This window comes from Musca autumnalis, unplaced genomic scaffold (assembly GCF_047663935.1).
Source record: "Musca autumnalis isolate F117 unplaced genomic scaffold, ASM4766393v1 scaffold_2, whole genome shotgun sequence".
Classification (NCBI taxonomy): domain Eukaryota; kingdom Metazoa; phylum Arthropoda; class Insecta; order Diptera; family Muscidae; genus Musca; species Musca autumnalis.
Window position 1 is genome coordinate 98,921,154 of NW_027411755.1, and position 25,554 is coordinate 98,946,707.

General features: G+C 37.1%; 1 protein-coding gene across 2 annotated transcripts in view; it reads right to left on the reverse strand.

Moving 5' to 3' along the window:
* mib2 (E3 ubiquitin-protein ligase mind bomb 2) overlaps positions 1 to 25,554 on the reverse strand; it is a 361,272-nt gene that overhangs the window by 159,903 nt on the left and 175,815 nt on the right. For both annotated transcript variants that reach the window (XM_073968614.1, XM_073968613.1), the window contains one exon: positions 24,761 to 24,829. In XM_073968614.1, coding sequence (XP_073824715.1) covers positions 24,761 to 24,827 — 67 coding nt within the window. In that variant the 5' untranslated portion in view covers positions 24,828 to 24,829. The remainder of the gene's footprint in view (positions 1 to 24,760; positions 24,830 to 25,554) is intronic.

Below are 25,554 nucleotides of genomic sequence, written 5' to 3' on the forward strand. Positions count from 1 at the left end.
TTTATTAGTGGAAAAGATTTGGCATTGTTCGCCAAGGGGTAAGGCAGGGAATACTATAGTTTCGATTCTCGCCACAGTATCTCATCAGTTCCCTTGTTTTTTGTTTGTGGATATTCTTAACCGAAGTTATTTTTCAATAACTTCAACAAAAAACTTGTTATACCCAAACATCAATCGTCAGCTCGAAGTATAAAGCTAAGCAAACAAAAAAGTTCAATGAGAAGTTTTTCCTCGGCAACCTCACACAACTCCGACGAATGTGTCTGCGAAAACAATTCAAACCTTTTCTTTAAAAATGATGAGATTATATTAACACAATATTTTAAAGGAAAATTTAAACATGTTTTTATAATTAACTAAATTATTTTAATTTTTCTTTACAACTCCACCTCCTTCTCTTGGTCTGAGTTCTCTTCTAGGTTGTATAATCTCTTCTGGAGCATGATTTTCATTAACAACAAGTGAAGAATTATTATCTACATGTGATTGTAAATCAGGTTCAATGACGTGTGGATGTTGTTGTCTACGTTGTCCTCGGATTTGATCAAGATGTCGTTTTATGACATACTTGTTATGGTTTAAAATGCAGGAATAAGATTGACGTCCAAGTTGATGTTTTATGGTTGCTTGAGTCCAACTAGGTTTGTTAGGATTTGCGATAATCACGCACCATAACTTCCTGACCTTCGTAAAACTGGATGGCACGGTTACCTTTGTGGTTTAAAATGTTGTGTTGTTGTGAATTCATGATTCTTTCTTTTGTTTTAGGAGGTTTGAGAAGTGAACAAGTAAGAAAAGCGTTAAGTTCGGTCGGGCCGAACTTTTTATACCCTCCACCACAAATTTCAGCCATTTCGGATTAATGTGGCCACAACCTTCAAAATAACGAAATTCGGAAGGTACCGTTCTATGGGGGCTATATGATGGCGTGGACCTATACCTACAAATTTCTGGGGGAAAGTTTTATACGCCTAAAGAAGACTAAATACCAAATTTCAGACATCTCGGTGTGATAATGAGGCTAAAACGTTCAAAATATCGAAAATCGGGAGATATTGTATTGTGGGGGCTATATCAACACGTGGACCTATATAAACATTTTAGTGTAGAAATGTTTCTTAGCCTCTGGAAACACAAAATACAAAGTTACAACCGATTCTTTGGTCAAATGCGTCTAATACATTCAAAATATATTAAAATGACGCGTACTTTATATGGGGCCTTATATGGGGGCTATACCAAAACGTAGACCTATATAACCCAACTTTAGTAGGAATATTTTTTGGCCTCTGGAGACACAAAGTACCGAATTACAACCAATTCGGTGGTAAAATGGGCCAAATATCTTAAAAATTCCTTAAAACGACGACGCGTCACGCGTCATTTTGTATGGGGGCTATACGAAAGCGTGGACCTAAATAGCCCGCTTTCGATACCAAAAGTCCTACGTAAATATAACATATTTTCCCATATTTTCATCAACCTACGTCAATCCGTTCGGACGCTAGAGTGATTTCCACAGACGGACAGACGGACGGACATGGCTATATCGATGTAGAATTGCACGCTGATCAAGAATATATATACTTTGTGGGGTCTACAATGATTATTTCGAGTAGTTACAAACGTAGTGACAAACTTAATATACCCCCATCCTATGGTGGAGGGTATAAAAACGAGTTTTTAATGTCGTACCAAAGAAAATTTTCGCTGGAGACTCACCAGTGCTACAATGCACCGTGTTACGGTAGTCCATTAAAAATCTGCATAAAATTTGGTATAAATTTGAATCTTTATTTTGGTCCAAATTGGCCAAAATAGACTTTTTGAAAGTTTTCACAAAGTTTTCTGCCTGTCCATTCGTAGATGGATGCCCAGGAGCAGTTAATATGTGTTTAATACCATTCAATGATAAAAATTTTTGAAATTCATGAGAAGTGAACTGTGATCCATTGTCACTCACAATGGTATCAACAAGTCCATAGCGAGAAAACACCCTCTTAGCTTCGAAATGGTGAAATTTGTTGTCATGTCTTTGGTTTTGAAGACTTCAACAAATTTCGAAAAAGAGTCAACGACTATTAAAAAGTAAAAGTTTTTGATTGGGCCAGCAAAATCAATGTGAACTCTACTCCACACTGAATCACTAGGCATCCATGGAATTAATGTGCTTTTTCGGGACTTGATTGAAGTTTCTGACAGGAAATACAAGAGCTTTGGTTTTGACAATACCCAAATGAGAACGATGAAGTTCATCGAAAATTTTAGATCTTAGGGTTTTAGGAACTACCGTCCTATATCCCCACAAAATACATCCATACTCAACTGAAAGTGGAGTATACTTTTCACGAAAAGGTGAAAGATTGTCATCATGACAATTAACTAAATTGCCTTCCAAAACAAAGTTTTGATAAAATTGGGTAACGTCTTGTTTCACGAGATATATTTTTTTGAAATTTAAATTCAAGTTATTCTCTTGACTTTCAATAAAATTGATGTAAGAATTTTCATTATTCTTTGATTCAAAACATTTCTGAGGCATTCTTGAAATGCAATCAGCTTCATTCTTAACACCTTTTACATGTTCAATTTTATAAACAAATCCTGAAAGGATTAATGCCCAGCGCTGCATTCGCGCTGAAGCCATAATAGGCAAACCTTTGTTGCTACCAAACAAACATAAAAGTGGGCGATGATCCGTTTGTAAAACGAATGAATTTCCCAATAAATATTGGCGAAGTTTTGTAACACAAAAGACAAAGCCTTTTGACAAAGCTCTTGAAACAAAAGCAATTGGTCTTAAACCATCAGGTAATTTGTGAGATAAAATCCCAGCTACAGCATTATTTGATGCATCTGTAGTAAAAACAATTGGCAGATCAGCGTTAAAATGAACCAAAACTTGGTCTGAGGTTATAGCCTTCTTAATCTCATCATAAGACTTTTTGCATCTTTCTGACCAATCGAATTTTACATCTTTACTGAGTAAATGATAAAATGGCGACATAATTTGCGCAAAATTGTTGATAAACTTTGAATAGTAGTTTGCCATACCGACAAAAGCTCGCAACTCAGAAACATTTTTGGGAATAGGAGCAGAAATCACACTCGAAATTCTCTCATTATTCTTACGAAGACCATTTTTGTCAATATTAAATCCTAAATAGGATATTTCAGATTGTAATTGACATTTAGTTTCAATCCAGATGATTGAAGCTTCTGGAGAACTAACCTTAAGGTTCTGATATGCTCTTGCATATTTCTACCAGTGACCGTAATGTCATCTTGGTAAACAACAACGTATGGAATGTCTCGAAGAAGATTCTCCATAGTTTTTTGAAAAATAGCCGCAGCTGTTTTGACACCAAAAGGTAATCTTTTTACTTTCAAAGTACCAATATGTGTACTCCAAGCACATAATAATTGTGATTCATCATCTAAAACAAGTTGATTATATGCATTTAATAAATCTAGCTTCGTGAAAAGTTCACCTCCCTCCAACGATGCAAAAATCTCATCGATTCTGGGTAACGGATATTTAAAATCCAATAAACATTTGTTAAGGGTAACTTTATAGTCACTACAGATTCTCAAATCGCCGCTAGGCTTCAAAATTGGAACTAAAGGAGTTCCCCAATCAGAGTTATCAACTGGTTCTAGAACACCAGATTTAATTAAAAACACTAGAAAACTCGTTTTTAATTTGATTAATAATCATTGAATTCGAATTTGGACAATAAATTTTGTTGACTTGCAACAATTCAAAATTAAAAGAACGTAAAAACGTACGACCTAACAAAGAAGGATTCGATGAATCTATAACAACAACTATCGACATTGTTTTACCTTGAAAAGTAACCGAGGCATAATACTAACCAACTAGGTTCAACTTATCACCACTATAATCCACGTATGGCACAAGACATGGACGAAGCATCTTCTTAATATTGTTCTTCTCCAGGAACGACTTTGGCAACAACGTACACGGAGCACATGTATCACACACAGCTTTCAACTCAATACCATCAATGATCATCAATGAGTTGCACTCCGACACACTAAAAATTGAATAATTAAAGACATCATTATTTTCAAAATCATTCTCATCTTCACAAACATAATTGACACTTCTTATTTGTCATAGCAAACAGATGCAAGATGTCCAATTTTACCACAAGAATGTCTGTCTTTGTATTTGCACGCCTGCGACTTATGATTGCGCCAATCACAATGGGAACACACAGGCTTTTTTCACTTTCATTTCTGTTGTCTCTGCCACCGCCAAAATTTCCTCTGCTTCCATTTCCTCTGCCGCTGCCACTTGAACCGCCTCTGTTACCGCTGCTACCACAACTTCTATCGCAACCGCCATTTGCATTTCCAAAATTTTTCTTCATAAACTTCTGCTTATTTAAATAATTCACTGAACTCTGCTCAGCCTCTGCCGCCCTTGACATACTCTTCGTCTCCATAATAATGGTTTTTCGCAACGCCATTTGCATAGTCAGTATCTCGTCCTCTTCACACAGCCTTTCAAAAATAAAACTTGGTAAGCCCATCACGAATTGATTTAATACAAAGGCTGCCAAATGATCGCCAAATTTGCAATTAAGCGCCAGCGACTTCACTCTGGCGGACCACTCTGCAACCAATTTACTTTCATTTTTGGTTGCCACATGAAACTTCTTCCATTCACTGAAGACAATTGTCGTTGGTGTGTATTGTGTGTCCAAAATTTCACACAAATCCTCGTATTTTTTTGATACAGGAGAATCGGGACTACAGAAGCTATGTAGAACTTTACACGCCACCGCACCAACCGACTTCAATAAAATTGACTTCCGAACATTATCATCCGTGCAATTAATTTCGCAGAAGTGAAATCAAATATCAAAACATTAACCCAAAACCCCAATTTTCAATTCCTAAAGTTCTGTTCATATAAAAACATTTGAGCCAAATTTTGATATCGTACGTCAATTGTTTTGGCAGTTTAATAGTTTTTACCAACCGTACCTCCCTATTTACGGTATTTTTCCCAAATTAGCCACATATTACTAAAGGAAAAGGCTAATGAGTGCACCCCAAACCTACGGGACCGGTAAAGGACTCTGCCTCAAAGCCCGACTCTGCTCCGAAATGCAAGGGTGAAGCGGCTGGAAATGCTGGTCTCAATAGGAAGATGGTTAGGCCAGCTAAGGTAACATTGTCTTCTGGAGGAACGAACAATGCCCCGCAGCATAAATCTGTGAAGCGCGTTCGTTCCTCCGAGGATCCACAGCCTTCACCTAAGAAGACGATGACTTCTCAGCTGGTTGAACCATCAACCTCGTATGCGGCGGCTGTTGAGCGTACAACCAAGGGGAAGCAACTGAGTACAGGGAAGGCATCCACCTCCTCTGGAAAAGTTAACCCCAAGACGCACGGTCAAGGACGCAAGAAGCCATACCGTAGACCGGTTACAGTGGCAGATGATAGAGACCATCATTTGGCAATCATCGACAGAGCTGACCCAAATGGTAGAATCAGCGACAGTCACTGGTTGCTTTTTGAAACTGGTCTTCGGTCTGCCATAGTTTCTGGACCGGAAGATCAGGAAGACCGACAGTTTGGCAGCGCCTTCTTACGAAAGGGTGTCAAGGTTATTAACTGTCTGAACAAGAAGTCACGAGATTTTCTTGTTCGGACAGTTGAGGTCTTTGGCTTTTGGCTTTGGGAAGGAGCTGATGTTGCGGCGGTCTCCCTATTCGATATTCCGTCCAGGAAGATTCTTTCAGCGTGGATTTCCCCACCTACTGTGGCAAGGAGCTCCTGCTGAAAATGCTGAGATTGCAAAATCCCAACCTCACTACATCGGGCTGGACTGTAATAAGTCTAGCACCCTGTAACGAGGATGGTGGTTTGGTTGCAAGAGTGGCGGTTGACCCCCCTGGGGAGTTGTATCTTAGAGAACGTGAGGGCAAACTGAATTTCGGTTCAGGATGGGTTCGGTTTCGACTGAGTCCACCCCACGAAACTCAGTAAGGGTAGGGAAGCGGCAAAGGCTGCGCATCTTGCAGATTAATCTGCATCATTGCAAAGCCGCCGCCGCTGAACTACTCTTGTCCCTCACGACCTCTGAAGTGGACATTGTCTTAGTCCAGGAGCCTTATATCTATAAGAATAATGTTTCTGGACTAAGCAATGCCAATTTCGACATCTTCGCCGCGTCCGAGGGGGACAAGGTGAGGACTTGTATAGTAGGTAAAAAGAGCTTAAATCTAATCTTTCTATCTAATTACAGCAACGGGTGACATGTGCACGGTTAGGCTGGAGCATGGTACGGGGATGGCCACGATGCTGTCATCCTTATACATGCCTTTTGAGGCCCCAGACCCAACAAACCTGGATGTCCGACGGTTGCTCGGCGATATGATGGGTACCTGCAACGTGATCCTGGGATGCGACGCAAACGCTCACCATTTCCAATGGGGCAGCAAGGACACCAATAAAAGGGGTGAGTCTATATTCGATTTTATTTTATCATATAATTTACGAATATGTAACAGGGGTAATGATCCAGCCTTTTAAATCAGGGATAGGGAGGAGGTCATCGACCTAACCCTCTCTAATCTAGATGACTCCGTCCTAAGGAATTGGATGGTATCCAAAGAATGTTCCTTATCGGCTCATATGAAGATATTCTTTGGTGTTTTTTTGGGCGGAGGTCGCCAAATTCCTTATAGGAACCCGCGAAGAACAACTGGGATAAGTACACGGAACTAACGAGTTCTCAACTTACTCTTAATATTAATTTAGAAACAGTTGAGGATCTAAATGGGACCGTAAAAAAACCTTACAGACGTTCTTCTCCGTTGCCATAAAGAATCATGTCCACTAACCTATCCTGGGAAGAAATCTCAGCCCGTGTGGTGGAACAAGGAACTTGGCGAGCTTAGAAAAACCACCAGGCGACTGTATAACAGGGCGCATGAGACTAAACTCGACATTGATTGGGACTCCTACAAGGTGAGTTGCAATAACTCTTGAGATCAAGCGAGCTAAGAAAAAATCTTGGGTTAATTTCTGTGAGTCAGTAGAAGGAGTCAACGACGCGGCTAGGTTTCGAAGATTACTTTCCAAGGACCCTAAATCTATCGGAAGTATCAAGAAGCAAGATGGTGCGTGGACAGACTCTCCTACCGAGACTCTTAACCTCTTGGCAGAGACCCACTTCCCAGGCTGTAAGGATGCGGACACCGTCAATAATGAATGTGACGACTTCCAAATTCCAGAGCCTATGGGTTTGGATCTCTTTGATAAGGTGGTTAACAGAAATATTTTTAAATGGGCTGTCAACACTTTCAAGCTATATACGTCACCTGGACCGGATGATATAACGCTGGCGATGCTTCAATTTGCATCGCCACGTTTATATCAAATCCTGGAGGAGATCTATAGGGCGTGTTTGACTCTCTCATATGTACCGGGTCTGTGGAAAGAGGTAAAAGTTACTTACATTCCCAAAGCGGAAAAACCTAGTCACTCTGCACCAAAGGACTACAGACCCATCAGTTTATCATCCTTTCTCCTTAAGACTCTCGAAAGACTGACCGATCTGGAGATAAGAAACCATGTTGATACCGCCTCTATAAGCAACTCACAACACGCCTATATCAAAGGCAAATCTGTGGAGTCTGCCTTGCATGAGGTGGTTGGCTTCATTGAGAGGAATATGGAAAACTCAAACTTTACCTTGGTGGCCTTTCTGGACATAGAAGGAACTTTTAACAACGTAGAACTTGAGTCCATAAAACTCTCACTTAAGAAAGTTAATACACCTGAACCTCTAACTTGCTGGATAAATAATATGCTAGAAAGCAGAATTATAAACTCCAGCATTGGGGAGACAAAAATTAGGAAAACACTAACTAGAGGCACCCCCCAAGGAGGGTTGCTCTCACCGTTACTGTGGCTACTTGTTATAAACAGACTGACTGATCTGGACAATCAAGGTATAAAAGGTGTTGCCGATGCTGACGACGTTGTACTACTGATTTCCGGTAAGTTACCGTCAACCATTTCGGAGCTTATGCAAGGAGCATTATCGACACTGTCGCGCTGGGCTAAGGCCAATGGCCTTGGAGTAAACCCAACCAAGACAGAACTGGTAATGTTCACGAGAAAGCGTAAGCTCGGCGTATTTGTACCACCAACTCTGGATGGAGTGCAGCTTCAGCTCTCGCCCGGGGCAAAGTTCCGTGGCACAATCCTGGACTGTCAATTGCGATGGAACAGGAATGCTAAGGAAAGGGCGAAGAGAGGATTGATTGCACTTTATTCATGTAAGAATTCTATTGGGAAAAGTTGGGGTTTAAACCCGTCGATTATACACTGACTGTATAACACCGTGGTTAGACCAATCTTATACTATGGTTCTCTTGTTTGGTGGCACTCACTGCGCCAAAAATAGACATCCGGTAGGCTTGACAAGGTACAAAGAGCTGCCGCGATTCTCATAACTGGAGCCACCAGGAGCACACCACAGGCTGCTCTGAACGCAATGCTGAACTTAAAACCACTGAGTCTCAGCATTTAGTGTCAGGCAACTCGCAGTGCCCTACGGCTGCATGAACAGGATCTCTGGCGCGGTTGTGCCTATGGGCATGGATGTATCCTGAACGAATCAGGTATGAATGTAAACCAACGCGGAAAAGTGAGCGACTATATATCACCAGTCCTGAGATTTGACGATATAGACATCGTTATACCTAGTAGAGACGACTGGAACCGCAGTAACCCCCCTCTGGACAGTCTGGCTTTTTATACAGACGGTTCCAAGATGGAGGAAGGTACCGGGGCTGGCGTCTACTGTGAAAGGCTATCTCTTGAGTACACATACAGGCTAGACAGCAACTGTAGTGTTTTCCAGGCTGAAATCTTCGCGATTTGGAAGGCAGCGGAATTGATAAAAAGTTTAGATGTAGAAATCTTTGAACCGGTGACTATCTTTGTGGATAGTCAAGCGGCTCTTAAAGCCATCAAATCCTGCAACATCAAATCCGATGTCGTCCTAAAGTGTAGATCAGCCTTGGGAACGCTAACTAACGGCTTCCGGCTATGCTGGGTACCAGGACACCGCGACTATCTGGGTAATGAAAGAACAGATGAATTAGCTAGACGAGCATCGCAGTCTACAGATCTAGCTATCGCCACCCATTTGTCATTCCTTCCAAAAAATTGAAACGTTCTCTGACGAAAGAGCCAGTGAATTGTGGCATAATGAACCTAGGTGCATTGTGGCAAGATCCATATGGCCGTCTATGTCAGTCAAAAGAACGAACTCTCTGTTGCACTTGAGTAAAGCTGAAGTTAGAGTAACGACGGGAGTCATTACTGGACACTGCTATATCAGGGTCCTTACCATTAAATGGGATGAGGATGTTACTGACTACTGCAGACTCTGTGAGGATGAGGAGTTAGAGACGATCGAGCACATCCTGTGTCGTTGTCCAGCCCTGCCTCGTAGACGGCATAGGTTAGTAGGTGCTCACTTTCCACCGTGTTTAACTTTCTACTCAACTGTGGAACCTGCTGTGGGACAGCGCAACCTGAACGCGTAAATTATGTTTCAAATATGCTGCCTACCATTAAAAAAATAAAACTTTTTCCTTCTCTAAAACTATTCCTCCCCTCTTAACTTTCTTGCAATTTATTCGTTCTTTAATTTTTTTTAACAACTTCCTCTTTTTATTTCTTCCCCCTATCCTCTCTTTTCCATCTCCTCTTTTCTTTGCAGCATTTTCCTCTTTTTTCTACTGGATGATCACAATGGACCGGAAGGTCACCGAGTAACAATTTAGTGGCTGCACATCCTCTAACCTAACCTAGTGGCAGACTTTAAATGGTGGGTTGTAGACTGAAGCCACCCTAGAATATGGTTTCTATAGATACAGTGAGTGTCACAAATATTCTGTTTTCATTTTCCCCAATAATAACACCTCAGTATTTTAGAAGCCATATCCAATATCCAAAAAACAAAATACTTAAAAAAATGTTGGTCCTATAGCAATTAAAAAATGTACGTAACATGGATCCATGGCAACCCTGTAAGCGAGAATAACAAAGAAATCGTTGTTAACCCTGTCCTAGAAAACTGGTTATATTTCATTATAAAAACAGCACAAATAAAATAAAATTTTGCTTATTTTTGAATATTTTATCGAATATCGTTGAAATAATGTGCAAAAGTCACGAAAATATAGAAATAATAGATTTCGTAAAACACATAAGGCAGCCAAAACCAAGGACTGTGAGGGAAGGTAGAGGAATCTCCTAAAAAATTACGGCTAAACCTCCCTTAATTTTCTTGAAATTGATCACCCAGCCCTAAATGACTTTCAGAAGATAGAAAATACGCACTTACATTCCAGAAAAATCGTAAGGATAAAGCCTTTCCTGGCCTTTCATGTTGGTATATCATAGAAGAATTGTTACCGTATACCCCTTCCAGAGGGAAAGAGTGGGAATACTACCCTCCCTCATGGTTTCCTAAAACAATCTTCGAAGCAGCACAAAGCTGAAACCAGCGTATTAACTTGTCATTTGCACTGGAAATATTTTTGGCCACATTATTAGGAAATATGCATCCGCAAACATGACAGTTCGTTTCTTTCGTATGTGCACAAAAGCGCACAAAAGCGTCTTTTAAATTTAACATTTTTTAACAAGATGCGTTGTTTGTGTTGTCAATTATCAAATCAATTATCTATCAAATAAATGACGTAAATTTCCAAACACCTGTTTCAAGTGTAAAATCCGTTAAAGTCCCCAATCTCTGTGCCAATGAACGGAAACAAACAAAACGATTCCCGTACCAATCACACAAAGCCACAAACTTTTCAGCTTCTCTGAATCGTTTCATTCTCACAACCAAAACAAAACAACAAAATTTGCAATGTAAAAAGATGAAAACTGTACGATTGCTGAAACGTACTTCGGCTATGCTTTGCCGAGTTGTTAATTCACCACCGAAACAAAAAGAATTTTTGGCAAAGTGGTGTTTTACATTTAAACGATTGCTCGTACGAGATTTTGTCTCCTCTTTGTGGTGGTTATTCTTGTTAAGCGGAGTTGCAAAACATAGTAAGATAAATTGAAACAAAATGCAGTTTTGCAATAAATTTGTGTATAAAAAATTATTTAACGCATAAAATGATTATTTTTTATAAGCATTTTAAAATTTTTGTAAAATACCTCCATTTTACATTAAGTATTTGTAACAAAATGTACGCTTGGTACCATGTTACAAAAAATGCAACCCTGTGTGTGAAATTTACGAATATGATCAAAGAGGAGACAAAGTCTCGTACGAGCAATCGTATAAATGTAAAACACCACAAACTTTTGCTGTGCGTTATGGTCAATGACACACTCAGACACACACACATGTGATCGCTTAACGACCCTATAATTATATAACTTAAGTTCGCATCAGCATACCACAGTGAATTTTATCAACCACCAAACGTTTTTGATTTATTCACATGTGTTTAGTACTATTTAGTTTTCTATCTGCCCTTGTGGAGATGAGTACTTTTCGCTTATCGTTTTGTTCGCACTCATGAATGTAAACAAAACGAAACTAAACAGGGAACTCCGCCAGCGTGGGTTATGTTTCGTTTTGTATTGTTCCTATGGAAAATACGAAACGAACCGATTGGAAATGTTATTTAAAGTATTTTACGTACGCTGCTCTGTGCATCCAGTGTTTTTATTTTCTCTCTTTATTTATCGGTTACACTCGGGTTTCTATCCAGCGTTGCCAATATTTTCAAGCCTTATTTGTATTGTTACCTACATGTTGTATAGTATTCTTACACTTTTTATATTTAATTTCATTTTTGGACTAGTATGCGTTTCATTCAACATAAGTTTCTTGAAAATATGAAAACGTCAACAAAAAGTTTGTACTAAATAATATTTGAAATTTGTATATTGAAATTCAATAAAATTGGTTTCAAACTTGTAAAGTATTATATTGTTACGGAATTAGATTTAAATAATCTCCGTGTAGACGTTATTTTATTCCCCAGTACGATTTGTACCAAATAAAACAGGGTTCTTTGTTTATTATTGTCTTTTTAGGACGAAGGCCATTATTTATGAAAGTTTTCAATTAATTGTATTCATCGTTTTAGATTACGTTTCTACAATGCTTTATTTACTTTATTACACTTATTCGGAACCGACTTTAATTACTAAGCACGCACGCAACTTGTCTCTAGTTAGCACGCAGCTATTCTTTAACCGATCTGTTCAGTTCAACGCTTAAAACACAACTAACTCGTCGTTGCTGGTTCCACCTGTATTTATCTCAAAATTCCCTCGTTCAAGAATTCTCTAGAACACGCCTGGCAACACCTCGAATCTGTGCAACGAACACACAGACGCACATTTGCACTAAGCGAACAACCAGACTCACATACATGGGCGAAGATCAATACAAGTGGACAAGCACACTACCCAGCTAACAATTTTTTCCGAGGGCTCTGAATTCCGATTTTTTTCCGAGATTTTCTGAATATTTTTTAGATATTTGTCGATTTCTCTAATATTTTTCTAGAAATTGTACCGATTTTCTAAAACTTTTTTTTAAGAATCTCTGCACATTTTCTGAAGATCCTGAAGAATCTCGTTCCGAATTCGTTCCGATTTCTAATCGATTTTCTAAGGGATCTTTTTGTTCGATTGTTGTCGAAAAACAAAGTGATTTTTTATAAAATTCGCATATCACCAATATTAGTGAAAATTTAACATAGCTGAAGCCAAGGTTTACCCTTTTAGAATACGCGACTTGTGGTTCTATATTATACAAATTAAATATTTTTGGATAAAATGAAATGTTGTTGGACGTGGCAAAAAATATTGGCCTTAAAAAATAATTTGTGTGGAAGCTGTGGCTATAGTTATGTTAAAAAATGGGTAAAAATGGGTTGATGCCACCATGTCTTTTTTTGTTTTCTCTCGATTTGTGAGTAAACCACACTTCTCTCGATTTTCCTGTCAAAGTAAAAGTAGAAGCAAACTAAATAAGGATCATCTCACTAATGTATTACTTTTCAAAATTTCGTCTGCTTCTACCATTAAATGATGCTGACATTTTGAAGCCAGTTTTACAGTGTTTTTTGACATTTTCTTCTAATTTCATTCCGCAAGCAGGTTTTACAAAAAATCGTATAAGATTGTAGAACTCGCGATTCTGAGTTATTTGATATATGTGTCGTGAATGTAGTCTACACAGCTTCATAGAAATCTGCATCCAAATACGGAAATTTTGTGCGAACAATTTTCTAAAAATCATATATTTCGGGTCTAATTTGTAGAATTGTCATTCGATTTCCTCGTACTTGATTGCACATTTTAGTTTTTTACGTTCCGGATCTAATATGCCATTCCCCGTGAAAATCCATCCACTAAAACGCGAGTTACAAGAAAGTCCAAAGTAGAAAAATCACCTAAAATTTTTTTTGGAAATATCGCGTATTTTGTCGCGTTTTCTGCGGTTCGTTTCCACTGCAATGAAACAACTAATACAGCATCTTCGTTTTAGCGGAAACAGAGTTTTGAAAACTTCACTGATAAGGGAGCTACATTCATTTTATCCTAAAAAATAGTGTGTGATGCTACATCCACGGTTCTTAATTGATCGCCTTGAAATAGATATATATCGATGTAGATTTTCATGGTGGACATTGAAATCGAATGCGGACAAAAATTGTATGCACTTTGCGCAAATTAGCCATATTTTATTGGTATTTTAATGCTAAGATGCAGCTGATGCTACATCTTAGGCTCCAAATTAAATTTCGAAAAATATATACAAATTAACAGATATGGTCTTGCTGTACATGAAAATCACATGCGGACAAAACGATTTTGATAATTACGCGATTTACACGTATTTTAAAATGCATATAAATAAAAATGGGTTATTTGACCTCTATTTCCATTTCAGAAGCTTTGACATATGTATATCCTCATCAACCCAATTAGCTTCCCTAATGGGAAAGCTTTAATATGAATGTCAATAAAGCAAAATCCGTCTATTTTGTTAGGAGATTTAAGCAAAATGAAGGAAGTATTCCTATAAATTTTTACAATATTTTCTACTACATAATGCATGTGAAAAAAATATTTTTTCAAACAAAAAATTATTTTTTGACCAAAATATGTGCTTATTTTGGCTGTAACATCCAAACTATAACACCAATCTGTATGATTGCAGTCTCATTTGATTCGCCGTGAAGTTTGGATCCACAACAATTTTTTATGTAATTATATGACCACTAAATGGGCTTTAATTTTGAAAAAAGTACACTTATATTCAATAATTTAGCAATTGTATGTACATTCCGCGAATTCTGTGTAACATTTTGCAGGTATTATGCAACCTACTCGCTGAAGTCACTTCGAGAGAACTTTTTTGTAACAATTGTGTTCATTAAAATAATTAGTGTTTTTATAATATTTTCTTTCTTAAAAAGCGAAATAAAAGCGCCATAACTTTTGTCCGCAACAACTAAAAATTGGCTCGCGACCAGATTCGTACTGGGAATCTTTTTCTTAACCTACATATCAAAAATCGTTAATGTAGCGCGAAAAAAATTTTTATCGATTTTTTCTGAAATGGAATATGAAATAATTGACAATATTCCTGATATACAGTTTTTGAATTGTTTTAATATAAATGCAAAATATAATAACACTGTGACACAAAATGGAACTCAAAGCCTGGGGGTGGAAAATTTCATTTGAATATGAAAGTACTTGATGAGTATACTAAGAACCCAAAAGGAAATTTTCGCCATAGGTCAAGTTTCTGAGATATCTCGCGATGAAGTTTTTGATTTTTTCCCTATAATACTTGGTAAAATAGCTCCATATCTCTATTTGGCGTTGTTGTAGCTTCATTTTCAAGCGATCAAATTTCGCTTGTTTTTTGTCATGTAGGTATGTATAGTTTGTCAAGAAAGAATTCATTTCGCCATAACTCAGAAGTTTGACCTACGGCGTAACTGTCCTTCCGCGTTCGTATTATTATCTTCATCGACTTTCATCGCCAAAAAGAATTGTTCGCCCCCCAGCCTTTGATCTCCATATTTGCGCGTTTTGATATTTTTCCTTAAAAACTGTTTAAGAAATCGGTTTTTTGTTCTAGAACTGCAACTAACAAAGTTTTCAGAAACGAATTAATTTAATTTGATTGACAACTCTATAAGCTTTTTAACGGTATACATATAAGTTTAATCGGTTACTTAAAACCGGTTCAAAAATCCGTTTTAATGTCGGAATATCCGGATCAAAATTGATATAACCGGATCTATCCTCCAAGAAAATTTGTTATTAACGTGTTCACCATTACAAGAGCTATTTGTGGTAAATATTTCAGAAGCACCCCAGATGTCTACATAAGCAATAACCAACTGTTATGTCTACATACCAATAAATAACCAATGCCGAATATACAGAAAAACAAAACATAGTTTATTTCTGAACCAAAACCGATTAAATGTCAAAAAGGACAATGAAAATGTGACAGAATCGATTAGCTGTCAAAGAGAACCGTAGTTAAAATCTTCTTCGCTGAAGTCACTTCGAGAGAACTTTTTTGTAACAATTGTGTTCATTAAAATAATTAGTGTTTTTATAATATTTTCTTTCTTAAAAAGCGAAATAAAAGCGCCATAACTTTTGTCCGCAACAACCAAAAATCGGCTCGCGACCAGATTCGTACTGGGAATCTTTTTCTTAACCTACATATCAAAAATCGTTAATGTAGCGCGAAAAAAATTTATCGTTTTTTTCTGAAATGGAATATGAAATAATTGACAATATTCCTGATATACAGTTTTTGAATTGTTTTAATATAAATGCAAAATATAATAACACTGTGACACAAAATGGAACTCAAAGCCTGGGGGGTGGAAAATTTCATTTGAATATGAAAGTACTTGATGAGTATACTAAGAACCCAAAAGGAAATTTTCGCCATAGGTCAAGTTTCTGAGATATCTCGCGATGAAGTTTTTGATTTTTTCCCTATAATACTTGGTAAAATAGCTCCATATCTCTATTCTATTTGGCGTTGTTGTAGCTTCATTTTCAAGCGATCAAATTTCGCTTGTTTTTTGTCATGTAGGTATGTATAGTTTGTCAAGAAAGAATTCATTTCGCCATAACTCAGAAGTTTGACCTACGGCGTAACTGTCCTTCCGCGTTCGTATTATTATCTTCATCGACTTTCATCGCCAAAAAGAATTGTTCGCCCCCCAGCCTTTGATCTCCATATTTGCGCGTTTTGATATTTTTCCTTAAAAACTGTTTAAGAAATCGTTTTTTTTGTTCTAGAACTGCAACTAACAAAGTTTTCAGAAACGAATTAATTTAATTTGATTGACAACTCTATAAGCTTTTTAACGGTATACATATAAGTTTAATCGGTTACTTAAAACCGGTTCAAAAATCCGTTTTAATGTCGGAATATCCGGATCAAAATTGATATAACCGGATCTATCCTCCAAGAAAATTTGTTATTAACGTGTTCACCATTACAAGAGCTATTTGTGGTAAATATTTCAGAAGCACCCCAGATGTCTACATAAGCAATAACCAACTGTTATGTCTACATACCAATAAATAACCAATGCCGAATATACAGAAAAACAAAACATAGTTTATTTCTGAACCAAAACCGATTAAATGTCAAAAAGGACAATGAAAATGTGACAGAATCGATTAGCTGTCAAAGAGAACCGTAGTTAAAATCTTCTTCGCTGAAGTCACTTCGAGAGAACTTTTTTGTAACAATTGTGTTCATTAAAATAATTTGTGTTTTTATAATATTTTCTTTCTTAAAAAGCGAAATAAAAGCGCCATAACTTTTGTCCGCAACAACCAAAAATTGGCTCGCGACCAGATTCGTACTGGGAATCTTTTTTTTAACCTACATATCAAAAATCGTTAATGTAGCGCGAAAAAAATTTATCGTTTTTTTTCTGAAATGGAATATGAAATAATTGACAATATTCCTGATATACAGTTTTTGAATTGTTTTAATATAAATGCAAAATATAATAACACTGTGACACAAAATGGAACTCAAAGCCTGGGGGTGGAAAATTTCATTTGAATATGAAAGTACTTGATGAGTATACTAAGAACCCAAAAGGAAATTTTCGCCATAGGTCAAGTTTCTGAGATATCTCGCGATGAAGTTTTTGATTTTTTCCCTATAATACTTGGTAAAATAGCTCCATATCTCTATTTGGCGTTGTTGTAGCTTCATTTTGAGGTGACATGTCTTCAGTCAAATCGATTGGCGAATCTTTTTGTAGAACATTTCATTCTTCTAACTCAATGCCTTTCACGTCCTTTTCGTCCTTTATTTCTTGAACCGTAGTGAAAGTACCACAAGATGAGATTTTTCAGCATCCAAATATTCTACAAAAATGTTGATCAGAAGATTTTAACTACAGTTCTCTCTGACAGCTAATCGATTCTGTCACATTTTCATTGTCCTTTTTGACATTTAATCGGTTTTGGTTCAGAAATAAACTATGTTTTGTTTTTCTGTATATTCGGCATTGGTTATTTATTGGTATGTAGACATAACAGTTGGTTATTGCTTATGTAGACATCTGGGGTGCTTCTGAAATATTTACCACAAATAGCTCTTGTAATGGTGAACACGTTAATAACAAATTTTCTTGGAGGATAGATCCGGTTATCTCAATTTTTGATCCGGATATTCCGACATTAAAACGGATTTTTGAACCGGTTTTAAGTAACCGATTAAACTTATATGTATACCGTTAAAAAGCTTATAGAGTTGTCAATCAAATTAAATTAATTCGTTTCTGAAAACTTTGTTAGTTGCAGTTCTAGAACAAAAAAACCGATTTCTTAAACCGTTTTTAAGGAAAAATATCAAAACGCGCAAATATGGAGATCAAAGGCTGGGGGGCGAACAATTCTTTTTGGCGATGAAAGTAAATGACATGTCACCTCAAAATGAAGCTACAACAACGCCAAATAGAGATATGGAGCTATTTTACCAAGTATTATAGGGAAAAAATCAAAAACTTCATCGCGAGATATCTCAGAAACTTGACCTATGGCGAAAATTTCCTTTTGGGTTCTTAGTATACTCATCAAGTGCTTTCATATTCAAAAGAAATTTTCCACCCCCCAAAAATGCTGCTGCACAGTGTAATTCAAGCTAGTGTTGATAGCTTTAACATACTCGTGCACATTCTTCTACTATTACAACAGGGACGTATGGGACGTTAGGACGTATGAAATTAGAATCATCCATAAATAGCGCATTAAAAGAGAATTGTTTCTGAGTTGGGGATTCGTTCTGTGTTGTGTGTCAATATCAAAGGCGTTAGCGGCCAAGAATTTCATCAGATTTTTTCCAGAAAATCTAATCTTTTCTTGGAATTTTCCAGAATTTCTTTCCGAATTCGGACCGAATTCGTTGCGAAACTCTAATATTTTGTTAGAATTTTCTTAGAAAATTCTTTCCGATTTCGGTGGACACGTCCATACAACTTTTGTACCGAATTCGGAAAGAATTCGGCATCAGAATCGGCAACTTGTGCAGAGATTCTGACCGAATTCGCAAAGAATTCGGAAAAAAATGTTAGCTGGGTAATGACGTAATTACAACAACAAGCAAATGCAAGAAATAAAGAAGTAGCAAACTAAACGATCAGGCATGTTCTGGCATTCACCTCTGCACCTCACGTGTATCGAACACACCTAAAGCTGTTCTGCAACACACTTTACACCTAGTTGGGGTGTATTCCTCACACTGTAATTTTGTTGGCGAGAGCTGAGTGAATCCTTATTTTTTAAAGAAACTAATTGAAATTTTCTACAAAAAACTGCATAAGACTAAAATTTAATGTGTTTTCTATTAGCATTTAAAAAATATATTTAATTTTCTTAACAAAATATGATTAAAAAATGTATTTTTTCTTAAAGTACCAAATTCAACATGTACGCGCTCTTGTAGAAGTTCGTTTCTTTGTTTACGTCTGCTTCGTAAACAATCAAACGAACAAGGCGTACATACCCACACACGCATGTTTACTCGTTGATGCGCCAACACAGACTGATATTTTTTCATTGTTAATGATAAAGTTTGAAAGGTCTAATAAAGCTTTCCAAACTTCTTTCGTTAAATATAAAAGCTATTTTCACGTGAAATACAGAACATCAATTGCATTCACAGGTGAAGTGTATGTGTGATGTGAAATGGATACACGGTGAATTCCAGAACATACACGGATAATTACATGATTATGACACAAAAAGCATATTAATGAAAGGTAAAGTAAGAACTAGAATGGTGAAGAGAATTGTACATGGTAGTTGTTGTTGCTTACATACAGAAACTACGTAATAAAACTTTCAAATTTTCAAATTAACGGAAATTAAACTAAATTGACTTAAACCTATCAGTTACATTCGTAACATTGCCTCCCGCTTAAGCACAGTTCCCTCTCGGTGGTATGGGCATTGGTAACACTGTCTCCCGCTTAAGCCTGTTCCTCTTGACTAGACACAGTTCTCGTTCCGTAGTGGTGGCAACCGATTTAGATGTACCCTCTTCGCCATCAGCTTTGAACTTTTGCTCTTCTGGACGACGTTGCTTTCTCTCCAGGAATCGCGACGTTATACCTTCTTTCTTCGTGGTCATCCTCCTAAGTGCCACCTGGTCTTCATCGGACTTGTCCTTCCTTGCTGTACGGCCGCTTTTCGATGTACATTTCCTCGACGTACATCCTGGCTTTTTCCCCCTCGTTGCGGAATTTTTCCGCTTTCCTACGGGCCAATTGTCGGCGGCTTCTACCTTCAGCGCACAGACATCTACAGCGACTTGGTCAGATTCTGGACTTGGGTGATGCTTGATTTTCTTGTCGTTGTAGCCCACATTTATCGGTATTTCCTCATTGGACCAAGTCATCACACGGTGCTTTATGTCCAGGTTGATGTCAAAGGCAATCATGAAGTCTACGCCAAGTATAACTTCGTCCACAATATCGGCAACTATAAAATTGAATTTACCGAGTTTCTACCCATGCTCAGCCTTTGGTGGGCCTTTCCATGCACCGTTGTAGTCTCGCCTGTAGCCGTCCGCAATTTGACTCCATTTAACGGCAATACCATCCCTTTCACCAAATCCGATCTAATAATGGACTTTGTTGCACCGGTGTCCAATGTCAAGGTACACTATACACCATTGATGAAGCCTTTAACCGTTAAGTTGTGATTCTTCTGCTGGACTATGGCTATAGAGATTGTGGGCCCACCGTTTTCATCATCTGCCAGCGGCCTTTCGTAATTGGCGGAATTTACTTTACTTCGGATTATTGGCCATAAGTTGGTCTTCGCTTCTCGAAGGAGGTGAGGCGGATCTGGGCCTTGGTCGTTCCAATCTGCATTCTCGTGCAATGTGTCCAGTTTTCCAACAGTTGTAGCAAGTCTTTCTCGTTTTGCCATCCCCTCGTTTCACTTTATCTTTTACCTGCATTAGTGCGTCTTTCAATACCCAGCAAAATTTGAAGGAAGGGGTTCCATGCGATGACGTGATTTCATGGCATCTTTTGCATTAGTTCAAACGAAGTCGTGAAAGATCCGATCTTTTCATTAGCATTTGAACCTATTCCATCGATCTAGTAGGGATGAATTTTGTGTTTTTATTTATACACATTTTCCTAAATATATAAGAATAATTATTTACAACTAGGAGACTCGAAATCACAACCAACGTTGTTAAAATTCTCGTCGCAATGATAATGTCATTGCAAAGGGTTGGTGGAAATGACATGCCAAAGCATTGGTGAAAATGACATGTCAAATCATTGGTGTAAATGACATGCTTTGGATCCAAAAATGAATAGTATCTTTTGGGGTCCACGCTCATATAAAATTCATCGATGAAGATGCTACAAAGATGACATGCCAAATCACTTGCGCCCATGATTGAATGACATCTTTGGCATCGAACATTTTGCTGGGTAGTTCGACAAAAGTCTGGGGATTGTTGTCCTCAACTTCCAGCCTCCACACATTGCAAGCCTGAGGTTTCACCATTGTCTCTTGCTTATGTCCGTTACCGTACTTACCCAGCAAAATTTGAAGGAAGTGGTTCTATGCGATGAAAGATCCGATCTTTTCATTAGCATTTAAAACCATGCAAAGGAAGTCGTGAAAGATCCGATCTTTTCATCAGCATTTGAATCATTTGTACAGATCACAATAAACAAACAAGTCGATTTGTACATCCCTACAAGTAGCGACATCAAAATAAAAGAGTATACATTTCCAAATTTTTGATATAAAATTACAAATTAAATGTAGGTTCACGAACTAGATTGCTGTTGGAGTCCATGCCGAAATCTGAACTGGTAATGAGAAGATAATAGAAAAGCTTTTGTAAGATGAAACAAAATCAGTGGCTGAGATTGGACGAAGTAAACACTGTTGCGGTGCAGCGGCGGTGATTAAATTGAAATTTTGGGTGTAAACTTTATGCTGATAAATTAGTTCTAGTTATTTCATGAATTAGTTTAAATTATTAGTTTGAATTAGTTTAAATATTTCAATACAGAATTTTCCATTTTCCAAACAAGACATGAAAATGTCATGCCAAAAGATTGGTAGATTGGTGAAAATGACATGTCAAAGCATTGGTCAGAATGACATGCTTAGGATCCGGCAATGAATGTCATCTTAAGATCGGAAAATGAATGTCATCTTATGGTGGTCGCGCTCATATAAAATTCATGAGTGAAAATGTTAAAAAGATGACATGCCAGATCACTTGCACACATGATTCAATAGCATCCTTGGCATCGAACATTTTGCTGGGAACTCTTTATTAATTCAAACTGAAATAACTAGAACAATTTATCAGCATAAAGTTTACATCCAAAATTTCAATTTAATCACCGCCGCTGCACCGCAACAGAATTTCTAGTTCGTGAAACTACATTTAATATGTAATTTTGTAATTTTATAACAAAAATTTTTGAAATGTATTCTCTTTTGTTTTGATGTCCCTATTTCTAGGGATGTACAAATCGACTTGTTTTTTTTTTTTTTTTTTTTTTTTTGTAGTGATGTGTACAAATGATTCAAATGCTGATAAAAAGATCGGATCTTTCACGACTTCCTTTGCATGGGTTTAAATGCTAATGAAAAGATCGGATCTTTCACGACTTGCTTTGAACCAATGCAAAATATCCAATGAAATCACGTCATCGCATAGAACCCCTTCCTTCAAATTTTGCTGGGTTTGGTTTGTCATGAAAATCATATTTCAATACAGAATTTTCCATTTTCCAAACAAGACATGAAAATGTCATGCCAAAGGGTTTGTGAAAATGACATGTCAAAGCATTGGTCAAAATGACATGCTTAGGATCTGACAATGAATGTCATCTTAAGATCCGAAAATGAATGTCATCTTATGGTGGTCACGCTCATATAAAATTCATGAGTGAAAATGCTAAAAAGATGACATGACAGATCACTTGCACCCATGATTCAATAGCATCCTTGGCATCGAACATTTTGCTGGGTAAGTTCGAGAGCAGCAATTATATCTCCATAGTTGTTTCTAGAAGCGGCGGGAATATTCTGTAATATGTCAGCCCTTCAATGCCATAAGTAGTCGTACCGCCTAGTCGTTATCGTTCCACGAATTGCTCAAAGCCACCGTCTCAAATTGTAATTTGAAGACATCAAACGATGTAGATCCGTCGATTTCAGGAGGCTTGATTTTCAGAGTGTTATCAATAACTCGCACTGGTCCTCCTTTGATTTCCAGTTCCGACATTTTTTTTCAGATTCACAAACTTCTCGTCGTGGGCCAGAAATTGCCTGTCCAATTTCTTTAAATGGTTTTCTACAACCTCCAATCGCTTTTCAATAACTTGCGTAATATTCTCGAGTCTTTCGCTGATTTTTCTAAAATTTGCCTCTAATTCTTCCAATTTTTGGGAATTTTTGTCCAATTCCTCCCTCAGACATTTGAAGGTTTCTTTTATTGCAATAGATTCCTCTTTATCTTACTAAATTCCTGCATCAATGTTGCTGTGATCACTTCTGTAACCTCCCTATAACTCGGAACCGCCTCTGAAGTTTCATCTCTAATATCAAACTCATATTCGTCGATGTCCATTCTGAGGCCAAAATGCGTTTTTTGTAGCTCAGCCTTACTTCCAGTAGTTGGCAACCCAAACTTAGATAGCACCTTCTTCAAGTCTTCCTTTCGTACATCCTTGAACTTCATCTTCATTGTAGGATTATCGTAATCTCACTCCTGACACCAATTGTTACGGAATTAGATTTAACTAATCTCCGTGTAGACGTTGTTTTATTCCCCAGTACGATTTGTACTAAATAAAACAGGGTTTGTTTTAGATTACGTTTCTACAATGCTTTATTTACTTTATTACAATTATTCGGAACCTACTTTAATTACTAAGCACGCAGCTTGTCTCTAGTTAGCACGCAGCTATTCTTTAATCGATCTTATCTGAAAAATCCCCATGTTCAAGAATTCTCCAGAACACATCTGGCAACACCTCGAATCTGTACAACGAACACAAAGACGCAAATTCGCATAAAGCGGACAACCAGACTCACATACATGGGCGAAGATCAATACAAGTGGACAAGCACACTAATGACGTATTTACAACAACAAACAAATGCAAGAAATAAAGAAGTAGCAAACTAACCGATAATTACATGATTATGACAAAAAAGGCATATTAATGAAAAGTAAAGTAAGAACTAGAATGATGAAGGGAATTATACATGGTAGTTGTTGTTGCTTACATAAAGTAACTGCGTAATAAAACTTTACGTTACAATTCAAATTTTTAAATTAACAGAAATTTAACTAAATTAACTTAAACCTATCAGTTACATTCGTGACAATATATACATATATCAATTAAGTTAACGATATTAACAACTTCACTCTCAAGTGATTCTGAATCATCAATCCCATTGGATTTATATACATTTTTATAATGAAAGTGTTGTAGCATTTCATTAGGTGGGTCAAAATGTCTACAACAAATGGAGTGTTAGAAAAACTCGTACTGAGTTTTATTTCTAAATTTGTTTTTTACAGAGTTCATAATAGAAGATTCTTTCTACACATGCATCCCTGCAATTTCTACAATTCGAGTTGACATTACATCAAAATGTGTTTTAATCATTAGCAGAATGATCTCCAAATATTTATTTCCAATTTACAAACACAAGCGATAAAAAGAGACAACTAGATATACAAAAACACTTCAAAGCTGTTATAAAAGTTTTCCAAGTCGAATTTGTTTGTCTCCATTTCATGAACAAATTTCCCGATTTCAAGAAAAAATCCAATACTGAAAAAGCGTTGTCAGTATTATTGCTCTCGCTCTCTGCGGCCTATCTGATATTTCACACAAACAGTAGTTGAAATTCGAGCCTAATACGCATATATTTCAAATATTCAATGTTTAAAAAGTTAAAGGAATAAAGCTATGATCTGTAACATTTACACAAACGTTTGCTCTACTTTGTTTTTGCAAAATCTTAAGAGGCTGTTTATAAAAGCAAAATAAGCTAAAACATTTATTTTCCGTTGCCGTTATTCGATTCGTAGAGATCAAAAAGTTAATTTTCGATGACATTAATGTTAATACTTCACCTTGATTTTGCCAAATCCAGTTTGGTCCTCGCACTACTCTTATCCCAGGGGGAATGGCTGCACGCATATCTGAAAAAAATGAACATAATTATATGATACATATTGAAATAAATTAAGATTACATCTATTAAATTAAAATCTAGGAATATTTTGAAGGACAACGTAAGAAATTATATATCGGAAACCAACGTTTAACTACCAAAGAAGCAGCTGAATGACTAAGTTTAGTTGGTCGAATTCTTTAATACAATTCTGGATCTATAAGTAAAAAATAACTCACATAGCACCAATAATGTTACAGAATTAGAGTTGAACTTAATGACGTGTAGATGTTGTTTTATTCCCCGATACAATTTGTACCAAATAAAACAAGGTTTCTTTTTGGATTACGATTCTACAATGCTTTATTAACGTTATTCACTTCAGTTATCCACGCAAGACTTTATTTCTCTACTAGCACACAGCTTTTCTCCAGTAAGCACAAAGCTTTACTCTATTCAGGCTATTTATTTACTAGGCGATGATTACAAGTCCCGATAAAACTTATAACTGATTTCCCATCCTCTCCATTCCCGTATGTATATGTGCCCTCTGCTACTTAGACTGTTCTAGTCCCCATGATCTGGGAGGTTCTACAATGTTCAGGCAATTGGCAAATACACTCGTGTACGCACATACAAACAGACTAACAACTAATGGGGCTGTAGAACTAAATAAGGGAGAGAAGAATAGGTTAAAATGCAGAAGCATAATCGAATAGTCAAAATAAATAGAAAGAAAGATTACAACAACAA